Genomic DNA, 18,768 nt, shown 5'->3' with positions numbered 1-18,768 from the left:
GACGCAGGGGGGTCACGAGGAGAAAATCAGTCTCTTCCTCATTGACTGTCCTGCGTTTCCCGTGGTACTAGGCCTTCCCTGGTTGGCTCATCATAACCCCACTATTTCCTGGCAACAGAGGGCTCTCATGGGGTGGTCGCGAGAGTGCTCGGGGAGGTGTGTAGGGGTTTCCGTTGGTGCTACCACAGTAGAAAGTCCAGACCAGGTCTCCACCATGCGCATCCCCACAGAATATGGCAATTTGGCTCTCACCTTCTGTAAAAAGAAGGCGACTCAATTACCGCCTCATCGACGGGGGGTTTGTGCGATAAATCTACTGGCAGACTCTGCGCTTCCCAGGAGTCACGTGTATCCCTGTCGCAAGCGGAGACGGTGGCTATGGAGACATACGTCTCTGAATCCCTGCGTCAGGGGTACATTCGGACCTCCCCTTCACCCGCCTCCTCGAGTTTCTTTTTTGTGAAGAAGAAGGATGGAGGTCTACGCCCGTGCATTGACTATAGAGGTCTCAATCAAATCACGGTGAAGTACAGTTACCCGCAACCTCTTATCGCCCTGGCGATTGAGATACTGGATCTCAGGAGTGCGTATAACCTGGTGCGTATCCGGGAGGGAGAAGAGTGGAAGACAGTATTGAGTACCACCTCAGGGCATTATGAGTACCTCGTCATGCCGTACGGGTTGATGAATGCTCCATCAGTTTTCCAATCCTTTGTAGACAAGATTTTCAGGGACCTGCACGGGCAGGGTGTAGTGGTGTATATCGATGACATTCTGATATACTCCGCTACACGCGCCGAGCATGTGTCCTTGGTACGCAAGGTACTTGGACGACTGTTGGAGCATGACCTGTACGTCAAGGCTGAGAAATGTCTGTTCTTTCAGCAGGCCGTCTCCTTCCTAGGGTATCGCATTTCCACATCAGTGGTGGAGATGGAGAGTGACCACATTTCAGCCGTGCGTAATTGGCCGACTCCCACCACGGTAAAGGAGGTGCAGCGATTTTTAGGGTTTGCCAATTACTACCGGAGATTTATCCGGAGTTTTGGTCAGGTGGCTGCTCCCATTACTTCACTGAAGGGGGGTTCCGTACGGTTGCAGTGGTCGGCTGAGGCGGACAGGGCTTTTGGGCAGCTAAGAGCTCTGTTTACTTCGGCTCCCGTGCTGGCCCATCCGGATCCCTCTTTGGCGTCCATAGTGGAGGTGGATGCGTCCGAGGCTGAGATAGGAGCCGTGCTCTCACAGCGCTCGGGTACACCACCGAAACCCCGCCCCTGTGCTTTCTTCTCGAAGCCCCGGCGGAGCAAAACTATGATGTGGGGGACCAGGAGCTGTTGGCTGTGGTTAAAGCGTTGAAGGCGTGGAGACATTGGCTTGAGGGGGCTAAACACCCTTTCCTCATCTGGACTGACCACTGCAATATGGAGTACATCCGGGCAGCGAGGAGACTGAATCCTCGTGAGGCAAGGTGGGCCATGTTCTTTACCCGTTTTGTGTTTACCCTGTCCTACAGCCCAGGTTCCCAGAATACGAAGGCAGACGCACTGTCGATGCTGTATGACACAGAGGAGCGGCCCATGGATCAGACTCCCATACTCCCGGCCTCTTGCCTGGTAGCGCCGGTCATGTGGGAGCTGGACGCGGACATTGAGCAGGCGTTGAGTACAGAGCCCACTCTCCTCCAGTGTCCCGTCGGGCGTATGTATGTTCCATCTGCTGTCCGTGACCAGTTGATCTATTCGGCCCACACGTCACCCTCCTCTGGCCATCGGGGGATCGGTCGGACGGTGCGCTGTCTGACTGGGAAGTACTGGTGGCCCACCTTGGCTAAGGACTTGAGGGTTTATGTTGCCTCCTGCTCGGTGTGTGCCCAGTGTAAGGCTCAGAGACACCTGCCCAGAGGTAAGCTACACCCCTTACCCGTTCCACAACGACCTTGGTCACACCTGTCGGTCGATTCTTTTAACCGATCTTCCTCTTTCACAGGGAAACGATCCTGGACGTTGTGGATCGTTTCTCTAGGTCCTGTAATCTCTTCCCTCTGCCCGGTCTTCCTACGGCCCTACAGACTGCGGAAGCCCTGTTTCCTCACATCTTCCGGCACTACGGGGTGTCTGAGGATATAGTGTCTGATCGGGGTCCCCAGTTCACGTCGCGAGTCTGGAAGGCGTTCATGGAACGTCTGGGGGTCTCGATCAGCCTTACCTCAGGTTTTCACCCCGAGAGAAATGGCAGATAGAGAGATTCATCCAGGATGTGGGCAGGTTTCTGTGGTCCTATTGCCAGGACCGGCCAGGGCAGTGGGCGCCGTTTGTGCCCTGGGCCGAGATGGCGCAGAACTCGCTTCGCCACTCCTCCACCTTTCTGTGAGTATTGGGGTACAAGCCGGTTCTGGCACAGTGGCATCAAGGTCAGACCGAGGCTCCTGCGGTGGACGACTGGTTCAGGCGCGTGCAGGAGACATGGGAGGCAGCCCATGTTTATCTTCAGCGAGCCGCGCTTCGCCAAAAGACGAGCGTGGACCGTTACCGCAGTGAGACCCCATTGTTCGCACCGGGGGACCAGGTCTGGCTCTCGACCCGAAACCTGCCCCTCCGCCTGCCCTGCCGGAAGCTGGGTCCGCGGTTTGTGGGGCCATACAAAATCTTGAGGAGGGTGAATGAGGTGTGTTACAGATTACAGCTTCCCTCTGATTACCGTATTAACAACTCGATCCATGTGTCTCTCCTCAGGCTGGTGGTGGCTGGTCCGCTCCAGGAATCGGAGGTGCGGGAGGTTCCTCCACCCCCTCTGGACATCGAGGGGGCCCCGGCGTACTCCGTTCGTTCCATCCTGGATTTGAGGCGTCTGGCAGGGGGCCTTCAGTACCTCGTGGAGTGGGAGGGGTACGGTCCGGAGGAGACGTGCTGGGTCTCGGTTGCGGATGTGTTGGACCCCGAACTGCTGCGGGAGTTTCACCGTCACTGGAGCCGCACGTCAAGGGGGGGTACTGTCACGACTTCCGCCGAAGTCGGCTCCTCTCCTTGTTCGGGCGGCATTCGGCGATCGACATCACCGGCTTTCTAGCCATGCACCTGACTTCGCCCCCCGTACACACCCGTAACATTTGAGAAATAGTGTGGTCTACAGCTTATCATGAGATTTTCTACCTCAGGCGACAAAACCTCGATACTTCCTTAGATTTCGTGCACCAGTTGTTGTCTACAAATATACATCCGCCGCCCCTTGTCTTACCAAAAGCCGCTGTTCTTTCCTGACGAAAAAGCTTAAAACCGCCATCTGTATGTTAATCATGTCGTCGTTCAGCCATGACTCGGKGAAACATAAGCTATTACAGTTTTTAATGTCACGTTGGTAGGGTATACATGCTCGTAGTTCGTCTATTTTATTATCGATTGATTGTGGGTATTCGTCACACGCCAGACTTTTGTTCATGTTCCGTGTTTTGGGCACGTTTATGTACTTATGTGCTTTCATTTTGGACCGGGGAAAAAAAGTGTGCCTGTTACTACACTCTGCTCTCCTGCACCTGACTTCTACACCTGCATTGCTTGCTGTTTGGGGTTTTAGGCTGTGTTTCTGTACAGCACTTTGAGATATCAGCTGATGTAAGAAGGGCTATATAAATACATTTGATTTGATTTGTACGTTGGCTAATAGGACCGATCGTAAAGGTAGATTACCCTCTCGGCGACGGAGCCTTACATCCGGACCATGATATCGTCGTCTTTTCCTCCTGTGAATGACGGGGATGAGGGCCTTGTCGGGTGTCTGGAGTAAATCCTTCCCATCCGACTCGAAGAAGATGAATTCCTCCGGTATAGGGTGAGTAATTGCTGCCCTGATATCAAGAAGCTATTTTTGGTCATAAGACACGGTGGCAGAAACATGATGTACAAAATAAGTGACAAATAACACGAGAAAAAATACACAATAGCACAATTGGTTACTGGATCGTAAAATGGCGGCCATCTCCTTCGACGCCATTATCCATGTTTGTGCGTATTCACGTGTATCTCAAAATCAAATCAAATCAAATCAAATTTTATTAGTCACATACACATGGTTAGCAGATGTTAATGCGAGTGTAGCGAAATGCTTGTGCTTCTAGTTCCGACAATGCAGTAATAACCAACATAATCTAACCTAACAATTCCACACTACTACCTTACACACACACACAAGTGTAAAGGGATAAAGAATATGTACATAAAGATATATGAATGAGTGGTGGTAACGAACGGCATGCAGATGCAGGTAGATGGTATAGAGTACGGTATATACGTATGAGATGAGTACTGTAGGGTATGTAAACATAAAGTGGCATAGTTTAAAGTGGCTAGTGGTACATGTATTGCATAAAGATGGCAAGATGCAGTAGATGATATAGAGTACAGTATATATACATATGAGATGGGTAATGTAGGGTATGTAAACATTGTATTAAGTGGCATTGCTTAAAGTGGCTAGTGGTACATTTTTACATAATTTCCATCAATTCCCATTTTTAAAGTGGCTGGAGTTGAGTCAGTATGTTGGCAGCGGCCGCTAAATGTTAGTGGTGGCTGTTAACAGTCTGATGGCCTTGAGATAGAAGCTGTTTTTCAGTCTCTCGGTCCCTGCTTTGATGCACCTGTACTGACCTCGCCTTCTGGATGATAGCGGGGTGAACAGGCAGTGGCTTGGGTGGTTGTTGTCCTTGATGATCTTTATGGCCTTCCTGTGACATCGGGTGGTGTAGGTGTCCTGGAGGGCAGGTAGTTTGCCCTGGTGATGCGTTCTGCAGACCTCACTACCCTCTGGAGAGCCTTACGGTTGTGGGCGGAGCAGTTGCCGTACCAGGCGGTGATACAGCCCGACAGGATGCTCGATTGTGCATCTGTAGAAGTTTGTGAGTGCTTTTGGTGACAAAGCCGAATTTCTTCAGCCTCCTGAGGTTGAAGAGGCGCTGCTGCGCCTTCTTCACAACGCTGTCTGTGGGTGGACCAGTTCAGTTTGTCCGTGATGTGTACACCGAGGAACTTAAAACTTTCACCTTCTCCACTACTGACCCGTCGATGTGGATAGGGGGGTGCTCCCTCTGCTGTTTCCTGAAGTCCACAATCATCTCCTTTGTTTTGTTGACGTTGAGTATGAGGTTATTTTCCTGACACCACACTCCGAGGGCCCTCACCTCCTCCCGTGTAGGCCGTCTCGTCGTTGTTGGTGATCAAGCCTACCACTGTAGTGTCATCCGCAAACTTGATGATTGAGTTGGAGGCGTGCATGGCCACGCAGTCGGGTGAACAGGGAGTACAGGAGAGGGCTCAGAACGCACCCTTGTGGGCCCCAGTGTTGAGGACCAGCGGGGTGGAGATGTTGTTACCTACCCTCACCACCTGGGGCGGCCCGTCAGGGAGTCCAGGACCCAGTTGCACAGGGCGGGGTCGAGACCCAGGGTCTCGAGCTTGATGACGAGTTTGGAGGGTACTATGGTGTTAAATGCTGAGCTGTAATCGATGAACAGCATTCTCACATGGGTATTCCTCTTGTCAGATGGGTTAGGGCAGTGTGCAGTGTGGTTGCGATTGCGTCGTCGTTGACCTATTGGGTCGGTAAGCAAAAATTGGAGTGGGTCTAGGGTGTCCGGTAGGGTGGAGGTGATATGGTCCTTGACTAGTCTCTCAAAGCACTTCATGATGACGGAAGTGAGTGCTACGGGGCGGTAGTCGTTTAGCTCAGTTACCTTAGCTTTCTTGGGAACAGGAAACAATGTGGGCCCTCTTGAAGCATGTGGAACAGCAGACTGGGATAGGATTGATTGAATATGTCCGTAAACACACCAGCCAGCTGGTCTGCGCATGCTCTGAGGACGCGGCTGGGAATGCGTCTGGGCCTGCAGCCTTGCGAGGGTTAACACGTTTAAATGTTTACTCACCTCGGCTGCAGTGAAAGAGAGCCCGCAGGTTTTGGTAGGGGCCGTGTCAGGGCACTGTATTGTCCTCAAAGCGGGCAAAAAAGTTGTTTAGCCTGTCTGGGAGCAAGACATCCTGGTCCTCGACGGGCTGGTTTTCTTTTTGTAATCCGTGATTGACTGTAGACCCTGCCACATACCTCTTGTGTCTGAGCTGTTGAATTTCGACTCGATTTTGTCTCTGTACTGAGACTTAGCCTGTTTGATATGCCTTGCGGAGAGAATAGCTACACTGTTTGTATTCGGTCATGCTTCGGTCCACTTGCCCTCGGTTTAAAAGCAGTGGTTCGCGCTTTCAGTTTCACGCGAATTGCTGCCGTCAATCCACCGTTTCTGGTTTGGGAATGTTTTTTCGTTGCTGTTGGGTACGACATCGTCAATGCACTTCCTAATGAACTCGCTCACCGAATCAGCATATTCGTCAATATTGTTGTTGGACGCGATGCGGACATATTCCAATCCGCGTGATCGAAGCAGTCTTGAAGCGTGGATTCAGATTGGTCGACCAGCGTTGAACAGACCTGAGCGCGGGAGCTTGTTGTTGGAGTTTTTTGTTGTAGGCTGGAATCAACAAAATGGAGTCGTGGTCAGCTTTTCCGAAAGGGGGGCGGGGGAGGGCCTTATAAGCGTCGCGGAAATTAGTATAACAATGGTCTAGTGTTTTTCCAGCCCTGGTAGCACAATCGATATGCTGATGAATTAGGGAGTTTTGTTTTTAGATTAGCCTTGTTAAAATCCCCAGCTACGATGAATGCAGCCTCAGGGTGTGTGGGTTTCCAGTTTACAAAGAGTCAGATAAAGTTCGTTCAGGGCCATCGATGTGTCTGCTTGGGGGGGATGTATACGGCTTGTGATTATGATTGACGAGAATTCCCTTGGTAGATAATGCGGTCGACATTTGATTGTGAGGAGTTCTAGATCAGGTGAACAGAACGACTTGAGTTCTTGTGTGTTGTTATGATGATCACACCACTTCTCGTTAATCATAAGGCATACCCCCCGCCCCTCTTCTTACCGGAAAGATGTTTGTTTCTGTCGGCGCGATGCATGAAGAAACCAGCTGGCGCTACCGACTCCGTTAGCGTCCCTTGAGTTAGCCATGTTTCCGTGAAGCAGAGCACGTTGCAATCCCTGATGTCTCTCTGGAATGCTACCCGTGCTCGGATTTCATCAACCTTATTGTCAAGAGACTGGACATTGGCGAGTAGTATGCTAGGGAGTGGAGCGCGATGTGCCCGTCTCCGAAGCCTGACCACGAGACCGCCACGTTTTCCCCTTTTTCGGCGTCGCACAGGGTCGCCGGCTGGGATCAGATCCATTGTATTGTGTGGAGGCACACTGATCCGTTTCGGGAAAGTTATATTTCTGGGTAGAACGATGATGAGTTGACGTTAATCGTATATTCAGTAGTTCCTCCCGACTGTATGTAATGAAACCTAAGATTACCCGGGGTACCGATGTAAGAAATAACACGTAAAAAAACAAAATACTGCATATTTTCCAAGGAACACGAAGCGAGGCAGCCATCTCTTTTCGGCGCCGGAAGTAAAATTTGTATCTCTGTATCTCTTCACAGTCCAGTGCTGCCCTGTTCTGAGCAAATTGTAATTTTCCGAAGTCCCTCTGTAGCACCTGACCACACAACTGAGCAGTAGTCCAGGTGTGACAAAACTAGAGCCTGTAGGACAAGCCTTGTTGATAGTGCTGTTAAAAGGCAGCGCATTGCTTTTATTTAACTTACTTGCCTAGTTAAATAAAGTTAAATTTAAAAATGTCAAAAAAATAATAGCTACTGTTGTATCAACATGTTTTGACCAGGACAGTTTACAATCTAGGGTTACACCAAGACGTTTAGTCACCTCAATGTGCTCAATTTCCACATTATTCATTCCAAGAGGTTAGGGTTTAGTGAATGATTTGTCCCAAATACAAAGCTTTTAGTTTTTGAATTTTTTAGGACGAACGTATTCCTTGCCACCCGTTCTGAAACTAACTGAAGCTCTTTGTTAAGTGTTGCAGTCATTTCATTAGTTGTAGTAGCTGACGTGTATAGTGTTGAGAAAGTATGGTGTGGAGCATCCCCAAACCATCACACTACTACCACCACGCTTGACCGTTGATATGAGCTTCTTACTGTGGAATGCAGTGTTTGATTTTCGCAGAGCATAATGGGACCCATGTCGTCCAAAAAGTTGACTCAAGTTTGCCAAAACAGCACCTGGAAGCACCTGGATGATCATCAAGACTCTTGGAAGAATGTTCTATGTCCTGTGGAAGGACCACCATGGGGCAGGCTGGTCCCACGGATAGTAGCCCGGCATGTGAGTAAAGTTGATCAGAGGCAATTAAGCACAGCTGACGGTACTAATTACCTATTCCTTTCCCCCTACAAGAGAGAGGAGGGAACCGGCAGTGGAGAAGACTTACCGGATAGAAGAGAGAAGAAGAGGACAAACCCATAGATCCACACCACCACCCGAAGGGAATTCTCCACGAACGGATAGTTCGGCGGTGACACACCCGTAATTTATGTTATAGTTAAAAGTTACTCACCTTGTGTTCCTTGTTCCTGTAAAGAAGAATATTTGTGTTTTCCTTGTGAGATTATCCTTGAATGTGTGGGATTGTTTGAGAAGAAACAAATACCTCAATAGAGAACATTGTTCAATGTAAGAAAACCTGACTAGATTATTCCACCTTCCCCTTTAGAGCAACCTCCGCTCACAGTACAGATAATTCAAAAGTATAACCTTTTGGTCGACATGGGTCCCAGACTGAAAAGATTTGGCATGGACCCTCAGATCTGAGGGTGAGCTCCCTGCCATGCAGGACCTCTATACCAAGTGGTGTCAGAGGAAGGCCCTAAAAATTGTCAAATATTCCAGCCACCCAAGTAATGGACTGTTCTCTCTGCTACCGCACGGCGAGCAGCACCAATGCACCAAGTCTGAAACCAACAGGACCCTGAACAGCTTCTTCCCCCCAAGCCATAAGACTGTTAAATAGCTTGTCCGGGTAGCTATTTACCTTTCTGCATTCACATGCGCTGCTGCTACTGTTTATTATCTATCCTAGTCACATTATTATGTATGCAGATGACTCAACACTATACACGTCAGCTACTACAGCGACTGAAATGACTGCAACACTTAACAAAGAGCTGCAGTAAGTTAGTCCTAAATATTTCAAAAAGTAAAAGCGTTGTTTTTAGGACAAGTCATTCACTAAACCGCAACGAAATCTTGAAATAAATGATGTGGAAATTGAGCAAGTTGAGGTGACTAAACAGCTTGGAGTAACCCTGGATTGTAAATTGTCATGGTCAAAACATATTGATACAACAGTAGCTAAGATGGGGAGAAGTCTGTCCATAATAAAGTGCTGCTATACCTTCTTAACAGCGCAATCAACAAGGAAGGTCCTAGAGGCTCTAGTCTTGTCACACCGGACTACTGTTCAGTCTTTTGGTCAGGTGCCAAAATTGCAATTGGCTCAGAACAGGGCAGCACGGCTGGCCCTTGGATGTACACAGAGTGCAAACATTAATTATATGCATGTCAATCTCTCCTGCCTCAAAGTGGAGGCGAGATTGACTTCATCAATACTTGTATTTATGAGGGGTATTGACATGTTGAAAGCACAGAGCTGTCTGTCTAAGCTACTAGCACACAGCTCAGACACCCATGCATACCCCACATGCCACAAGTCCAGAACAGATTATGGGAGGTGCACAGTACTACATAGAGCCATGACTACTTGGAACTCTATAACATATCAAGTAACTCATGACAGCAGTAAAATTATATTTAAAAAACAAATAAAGATACACCTTATGGAACAGTGAGGACTGTGAAGCAACACAAATAAATACAAATTCCTAGTTATAGACTGACCAGGTGACATGGACTGACCAGGTGAATCCAGGTGAAACCTATGATCCCTTATTGATGTCACCTGTTAAAACCACTTCAATCAGTGTAGATGAAGGGGAGGAGACAGGTTAAAGAAGGATGTTTAAGCCTTCAGACAATTGAGACATGGATTGTGTATGTGTGCCATTCAGAGGGTGAATGGGCAAGACAAGACTTTAGCCCCTTTGAACAGGGTATGGTAGTAGGTGCCAGGCGCACCGGTTTGTGTCAAGAACTGCAATGCTGCTGGGTTTTTCACGCTCAACAGTTTCCTGTTTGTATCAAGAATGATCCACCACCCAAACAGCGTCCAGCCAACTTGATACAAATGTGGGAAGCATTGGAGTCAACATGGGCCAGCGTCCCTGTGGAACGCTTTCGACACCCTCAACACAAATTGAGGCTGTTCTAAGGGCAAAGAGAAGGTGTTCCTAATGTTTGTTATACTCAGTGTATATACAGTGCATTCGGAAAGTATTCAGAGCCCTTTAATTTTTCCACATTTTGTTACTTTACAGCCTTATTCTGATATTGATAAATACTTTTTTGCCCCTCATCAATCTACACACAATACCCCATAATGACAAAGCAGAAACATGTTTTTTGAAATTTTTGCAAATGTATTACAAAATAAAAAACTGAAATACCTTGTTTACATCAGTATTCAGACCGTTTGCTATGAGACTTGAGATGTTTCTGCAACTTGATTGGAGTCCACCTGTGGTAAATTCCATTGATTGGGCATGATTTGGAAAGGTACACACCTGTCTATATAAGGTTTCGCAGTTGACAGTACATGTCAGAGCAAAAGCCAACCCATGAGGTCGAAGGAATTGTCCGTAGAGCTCTGATACAGGATTGTGCCAAGCTTGTAGCGTCATACCCAAGAAGACTTGAGGCTGTAATCGCTGCCAAAGGTTCTTCAGCAAAGTACTGATTAAAGGGTCTGAATACTTATGTAAATGTGATATTTGTTTTTATTTTTAATACATTTGCAAAAATTTCTAAACCTGTTTTAGCTTTGATGTGGGGTATTGTGTGTAGGTTGATGAGGATTTTGAGGATTTTTCAATCCATTTTAGAATAAGGCTGTAACCTAACAAAATGTGGAACAAGGTCTGAATACTTTCCGAATGCACAGTACATACTGTATCTACCTCAATTACCTCCTAACCCAACACATCGACTCGGTATTGGTACCGTGTATATAGCCAAGTTATCATTACTCATTGTGTATTTATTATTATTTGTATTATTACATGTTTTTACTTTTCTATTGTTTCTCTATTTTCTTTCTCTCTGCATTGTTGTGAAGGCCCATAAGTAAGCATTTCACTTTTAGTCTGCACCTGTTGTTTACGAAGCAATTGGCAAATAAAATCTGATTTGATTTGAAGGTGAAGAACAGTTTGCAAAAATGCATATCTATGGCTCTGGTCTGCCTGAGGACTGAGGGTAAATGGTAGGCATGTTCTCTGCTATCTATCCTCTGGGCACACTGGTTGAACCAATGTTGTTTCCACATCATTTCCAGTGGTGTAAAGTACATAAGTAAATATACTTTAAACTACTTGTCACGCCCTGGCCTTAGTTATCTTTGTTTTCTTTATTATTTTAGTTAGGTCAGGGTGTGACATGGGGGATGTATGTGTTTTGTATTGTCTAGGGGTTTTGTATGTTTATGGGGCAGTGTTCAGTCTAGGTGTATGTATGTCTATGGTTGCCTRGATTGGTTCTCAATTAGAGAAAGCTGTCTATCGTTGTCTCTGATTGGGAACCATATTTAGGCAGCCATATTCATTAGGTAGTTCGTGGGTGATTGTCTATGTGTAGTGTTTAGTGTCTGCACTATTTGTTATATAGCTTCACGTTCGTTTGTTGTTTTGTATAGTTTGTCAAGTGTTCTTCGTCTTCGTTAATTAAATATGTATTCATTTCACGCTGCGCCTTGGTCCTCCTCTCTTCCACAATACGACGAACGTGACACTACTACTTAAATCATTTTTTAAGGGTATCTGTAATTTACTCTACTATTTATATTTTTGACAACTTTGACAATTTTAATCCACTACATTCCTAAAGACAATAATGTACATTTTACTCCATACAGTTTCCCTGACAGCCAAAAGTACTTGTTACATTTTGAATTCTTAGTAGGATAAGAAAATGGCCCAATTCACACACGTATCAAGACAATTCGTGGTCATCCCTACTGCCTCTGATCTGGTGAACTCACTAAACACAAATGCATCAGATGTGGAATAGATGTGGAATAGATGTGGAATAGATGTTGAACCAATGTGGAATAGATGTGGAATAGATGTGGAATAGATGTTGAACCAATGTGGAATAGATGTGGAATCGATGTTGAATAGATGTTGAACCAATGTGGAATAGATTTTGAATAGATGTGGAATAGATGTTGAACCAATGTGGAATATATGTTGAATAGATGTTGAATAGATGTGGATAGATGTTGATGGTTGAGACAAATGTGGATATATGTTGAATAGATGTTGAATATATGTGAATAGATGTGGAATAATGTGGGAATAGATGTTGAATAGATGTTGAAACAATGTGAATAGATGTGGAATAGATGTTGGATAGATTGTGGAATAGATGTTGAACCAATGTGTGAATAGATGTTGAACCAATGTGGAAAAATGTTGAACCAATTGCACGATCGTCTACTGAGAGAGTGAGGACCAAGGCGCAGTGCGTGAAAAGAACATCTTCTTTTATTCAGAGAGAGAAAACTGAAACGAACACTATACATAACCTAAACAAACGACCGTGAAGCTATAAACGTTGTGCACACACACACAGGCACAAACGTTCAAATATAGACAATTACCCACAAACACCTAAAGCCTATGGCTACCTTAAATATGGCTCCAATCAGAGACAACAATAACCAGCTGTCTCTGATTGAGAACCAATCAGGCAACCATAGACTTTCCTAACACCTACACTCAACATAGACAATAACATACATCAACACAAACCCTACACTAAAACCAACACCCCCTTTACCATATAACACCCAAAACACAAACATACCCCATGTCACACCCTGACCTAACTAAAATAATAAAGAAAACAAAGAATACTAAGGCCAGGGCGTGACACCAATGTGGAATAGATGTTGAATAGATGTTGAATAGATGTGGAAAGATGTTGAATAGATGTTGAATAGATGTTGAACCAATGTGGAATAGATGTGGAATAGATGTTGAATAGATGTGGAATAGATGTGGAATAGATGTGGAATAGATGTTGAACCAATGTGGTATAGATGTGGAATATATGTTGAATAGATGTTGAATAGATTTGGAATATATGTGGAATAGATGTGGAATAGACGTTGAATAGATGTTGAACCAATGTGCATAAATGTTGAATAGATGTTGAATATATGTTGAAGTGAGATGTTGAATAGATGGTGAATAGATGTTGAATAAATGTGGAATAGATGTTGAATAATGTTTGAATATGATGTTGAAATAGATGTGGAATAGATGTTGAATAGATGTTGAACCAATGTGGAATAGATGTTGAATAGATGTGGAATAGATGTGGAATAGATGTGGAATAGATGTTGAATAGATTTGGAATAGATGTGGAATAGATGTGGAATAGATGTTGAACCAATGTGGAATAGATGTTCAATTGACTTCTGTGCCCAGTGGCTACTTTAAGTTTTAATGATTCATCTATACTGTGTGTAATTTGGCGACATACAGTCATTCCTATTCTAAATACTGTACAGTCCCTTATATCGGCCCATGCCTGTTCACAACAACGTGGATCCCGATTACTCTGTTACCACTGTAAATTACTGCCTGAACACACTGCTTCTGTTACATACCACTAACCAATCAATCTCTCTCAATGCACAACTTTCCCATAGCATAGAAGTATATCAATGAGTGGGCATCTGCCCTTTGCGTGACGCATGGACGGACAGGGGAGCGGGGGGCAGACAGGCAGGCAGACAGACAGATATGGTTACCTGGTTACGGAAGTCATCGATAGACAGACAGTTGGTTGTGTTGTCCATCAGAGTCACGTTGTCAAACTCCCCTAGATGCATGTCTGGAACACACAGACAGACAGTATAAAAAGAGAGGAAGACAGACAGTATAAAAAGAGGAAGACAGACAGACAGACAGTATGAGAAGAGAAGAAAACACTTTTCTACAGAATTCAGGTACGCCTCTGCACTACATGAAAGAAAACACTTTTCTACAGAGTTCAAGTACGCCTATGTATGAAAGAAAAGAACATTGGAGGAGTGTTCAACAACAATGACAAGAATCCCGTACTAGGGCAGAACCAGGAAAACTTCCAGTACTACAGTAATACAGAGTAGTTTTATGTTTGCTTTGATGGCAACCTACAAAACATGTGTTATCTAAGCTTTGTTTGTCGTAAAGCTTTGCTGTTTATGAAGCAGATACTAATCTGATAATTTTCTGTTGAAGTTCCGTCGGTTCACAGGAGAAGAGTTTCCACAGAACACCAACAGAGCCCTCCGCATTGTTACAACATTTTAGAGGCACTCGGCGATGCGGTACGGAGCTTGATTTAGCCTCAGCATGACCCCGGGGCGTCACACAATCCACACGCAGCCACTGAACCTACGCTCCGGGATCAAGAATAAATTGGCTTCAACTTCCTCTCCCTGCTGCAGAGAATACCACAGAACACCCTAACCCTCCCTGTACCAGTTATTGGGGCATGATTTTTATGTTCTGTCAGTACCTGTCAGTGTTAAACACCTGACAGACATCCTGTTAGTAGCTATGTTAAACACCTGACAGACATCCTGCTAGTAGCTATGTTAAACACCTGACCAGACATCTGTTACGCAGCTATGTTAAACACCTGACAGAATCTGTTAGTAGCTAATCCCTGTTAGTAGCTTTGTTAAACACTCTGACAGACATCTGTTAGTAGCTACATCCTGTTAGTAAGGCTATGTTAAACACTGACAGACATCCTGTTTAGTAGCTATGTTAAACACCTGACAGATATCCTGCTAGTAGCTATGTTAAACACCTGACAGACATTCCTGTAGTAGCTACATCCTTGTTTTAGTAGCTATGTTAAACACTTGACAGACATCTGCTTAGTAGCTTATGTTAAAACACTGACAGACCATTTCCTCTGTTAGTAGCTATGTAAACACCTGAATCAGACATCCTTTTAGTAGCTATGTTTAAAACACCCTGAACAGACATCCTGTTAGTAGCTATGTTTAAACACCTGACAGACATCCTGTTAGTAGCTATGTTAACACCTGACAGAGCATCCTGTTTTAGTAGCTATGTTATACACCTGAACAGACATCCTACTAGGCGCTATGTTAACACGCTGGCAGTAATCTGTTTTAGTAGCTATGTTAAACACCTGACAGACATTCCTGCTAGTAGCTATGTTAAACACCTGCAGACATCCTGTTTAGTAAACGCTACATCCTGTTAGTAGCTATGTTAAAACCTGACAGACATCCTGCTAAGTAGGCTATGTAAACACCTGACAGACATCCTGTTAGGAGCTATGTTAAACACCTGACCAGACATCCTGTTAGTAGCTATGTTAACACCTGACGACATCCTGCTAGTAGCTACATCCTGTTAGTCCCCGCTATGTTAAACACCTGACAGACCATCTGTTTAGTAGCTATGTAAACACTGCAGACATCCTGCTCGTGCTACAATCCTGTTAGGTAGGCTATGTTCAACACCTGACAGAGCATCCTGTTGTATACATCCTGTTATAGCTATGTTTAAACACCTGACAGACATCCTGTTAGCAGCTTATGTTAACCTGAACAGACATGCTGTTAGTAGGCTACATCTGTTAGTAGCTATGTTAAACACCTGACAGACAATCCTGTTAGTAAGCTATGTAAACACCTGACAGACATCCTGCTAAGTAGCTATGTTAAATCACCTGACAGATCATCTGCCTAGTAGCTATGTTAAACAACTGACAGACATCTGCTAGTAGCTATGTTAAACACCTGACAGACATCTGCTAGTAGTATGTTTAACCACGCTGACAAGACATTCCTGGTTAGTTAGCTATGTTAAACACTGACAGACATCCTGCTCGTAGGCTACAATCCTGTTAGTAGCTACATCCTGTTGTAGCTAATGTTAAAGCACCTGAAGACATTCATGTTAGCAGCTATGTTAAAACACCTGACAGACATCCTGTTAGTAGATTACATCCTGTTCAGTATATGTTAAACACCTGACAGACACCTGCTAGTAGCTATGTTAAACACTGATCAGACTATCCCTGCTAGTAGCTATGTTTAACACCTGACAGACATCCCTGCAGTTAGGCTATGTTAAACACCTGCACAGACATCCTGCTAGGTTAGCTATGTGGGTTACACGCTGACTAGACGCATCTCTGTTAGTCAGCGTATGTTAAAGCACCTGGACAGCATCCTGTTAAGTAGGCTTCACATCCACGCTTAAGTAAAGGCTTTTGTTAGAACACCTGAAAGACATTACTTGGTTTTAGTGGTATGCGCGGGTCACATCCTGTTAGTAGCTATGTTAAACACCTGCAACAGTGAGAGCAGTACCTGTTTAGTTGAGGGCTATGGTTATAAGAGCGAGCTCGTTGACAGATATCTGGCTAGTAGCGTAGTTATAAGCACCTGAAACAACATCGTGCTAGTAGGCTACAGTCCTGTTAGGTAGCTATGTTAGAACACTGAGCAGTAGCACATCGGCTGCTAGTAGCTAATGTTTAAACACCTGAGCCATCCTGTTTAGTAGCTATGGTTAAACACCTGACAGACAATCCGTGCAGCAGTATGTTAACACCTGCAGACAGTCCTGTTAGTAGCTATGTTAAACACCTGACAGACATCCTGCTAGTAGCTATGTTAAACACCTGACATAGAGCATCCTGTTGGAGTAGCTAGAGCATGCTGGGGTTAGTGTGAGCTATGTTAAACCTGCAGATGCATCCTGCGCTGAGTAGTAGTGTTAAAACTGTGACGAGAGTCCGCGCATCCTCTGGTGAGGAGCTATGATTAAACACCTGACAGACATGTCTGTTACGTTAGCTATGTGTAAACAGTCTGTGAGAGCAGGTATATCGCTGTAGTAGCTATCGTTAAATCCATCAGCATAGATACGACATTCTCGCTGTCGCTAGTAGTGCTAATGTTAGAAGCACCTGAACAGAACATCCTGTGGTGTAGCTATGTTAACACCTGACAGACATCCTGCAGCAGCCTATGTTAACACCTGACAGACATCCTGTTAGTTAGCTATGTTAAACACCTGAAGACATCCTGCTAGTAGCTTGTTTGAAACACACTGACAGACATCCTGTTAGTAGCTACATCTGTTAGTAGCATGTTAAACACCTTGACAGACATCTGCTAGTAGCTATGTTAAAGCACCTGACAGTACCATCCTGTTAGGAGGCTATGTTAAACACCTGACGACATCCTGTTAGTAGCTATGGTTAAACAATCCTGACGACATCCTCTAGTAGCATCTGTTAAATTCACCTGACAGAATCCTGTTAGCAGCTATGTTAAACAACCTGACAGACATCCTGTTAGTAGCTACATCCTGTTAGTAGCTTTGTTAAACCAGCACCTGTGTACATGTAATGACAGACCCCTCGTAGTAGCTACATCCTGTTAGTAGCTATGTTAAACACCTGAAGAAATCCTGTTATGCTAGCTATGTTAAACACCTGACAGAATCTGCTGGTACCGCTATGTTAAACACCCGAACAGACATCCTGCTAGTAGATTTAACATACACTCCTGTAGTAGGCTATGTTAAAACACCTGACAGACATCCTGTTAGTAGCTATTTAACACCTGACAGAACCATCCTGTCTAGAGCATTTGTAAACATCCTGCAGTGTACATCCTTTAGTTAGGCTATAGTTAAACACCTGACAGGACATCTGTTAAGCGGTATGTTTAAAACACCTCGACCAGACATCCTTTACGTAGTACATCGTTTTTTACTACTACATGCATTCTTGAGTATAGCTTTAACATCCTGAACAGACATCCTGCTAGCAGCTATGTTAAACCCTGACAGACATCCGCTTGTAGTAGCTATGTTAAACACCTGACAAGACATCCTCTAGTAGGACACTATGTTAAAACACGGTGAACGGACCATCTCTGTTTAGTAGTACATCTGTAACATACCGACCTGACAGACATCCTGCTAGTTAGCTAATCTGTTGTACTAATGAACATCCCTGAGACAAGACATTGCATGTTAGACAGTATGTTAAACACCTGCCAGACATCCTTTGTCAGCCTATCTGTTTAGTTAGCTATGTTAACACCTGACAGACATCCTTGCTAGTAGCCTCTATAGTTAGCTAGTTTCACCTGACAGACCATTCCTGTTACTAGTATGTAAACACCATGACCAACATTGCTGCCTAGGTACTACATCCTGTTTAGTAGCTTACCTAACCTCGCTCCGTCTTATTAGCAATTCCTAGACTCATAGTATTTAAACACCTGACAAGACATCCTGGTTAGCAAGCTAGTGTACTGAAACATCCTGTATAGACATCCTGTAGTAGCTTATGTCTTAAACAACACTGACCCAAGAACATCCTGTTAGTAGCTAATGTTAAACACGTGAACAGACATCCTGCTAGTAGCCTCTGTTAACACCTGACAGACATCCTGCTAGTAGCTGTATGGTTAACCGGGTGAACATAGAGGACGAACAGTCCTGCGGTTAGTAGGCTAATCTGTATCCTGTTTAGTAGCTATGTTAAACACCTGAAGATCATCCTGTAGTAGCTTTTAACCCCTGACGAACATCCTGTTAGGTAGCTAACATCTGGGCGTTAGTAGCTTATGTTAAACACTCTTGGTGT

General features: G+C 45.0%; 1 protein-coding gene across 1 annotated transcript in view; it reads right to left on the bottom strand.

The window, feature by feature from the left end:
* The window catches only part of cysltr1 (cysteinyl leukotriene receptor 1), a 34,560-nt gene extending 20,603 nt beyond the window's left edge, over positions 1-13,957 (bottom strand). Inside the window, exon 1 of the mRNA XM_024143252.2 lies at positions 13,880-13,957. Within this exon, the coding sequence (XP_023999020.1) occupies positions 13,880-13,927 (48 nt within the window). The 5' untranslated portion in view covers positions 13,928-13,957. The remainder of the gene's footprint in view (positions 1-13,879) is intronic.
* Between the last annotated feature and the right edge of the window lie 4,811 nt (positions 13,958-18,768).

The sequence above is a fragment of the Salvelinus sp. IW2-2015 genome, unplaced genomic scaffold, assembly GCF_002910315.2.
Source record: "Salvelinus sp. IW2-2015 unplaced genomic scaffold, ASM291031v2 Un_scaffold3787, whole genome shotgun sequence".
In the NCBI taxonomy this organism is placed as follows: domain Eukaryota; kingdom Metazoa; phylum Chordata; class Actinopteri; order Salmoniformes; family Salmonidae; genus Salvelinus; species Salvelinus sp. IW2-2015.
This window is presented reverse-complemented; position numbering and strand designations above follow the sequence as displayed.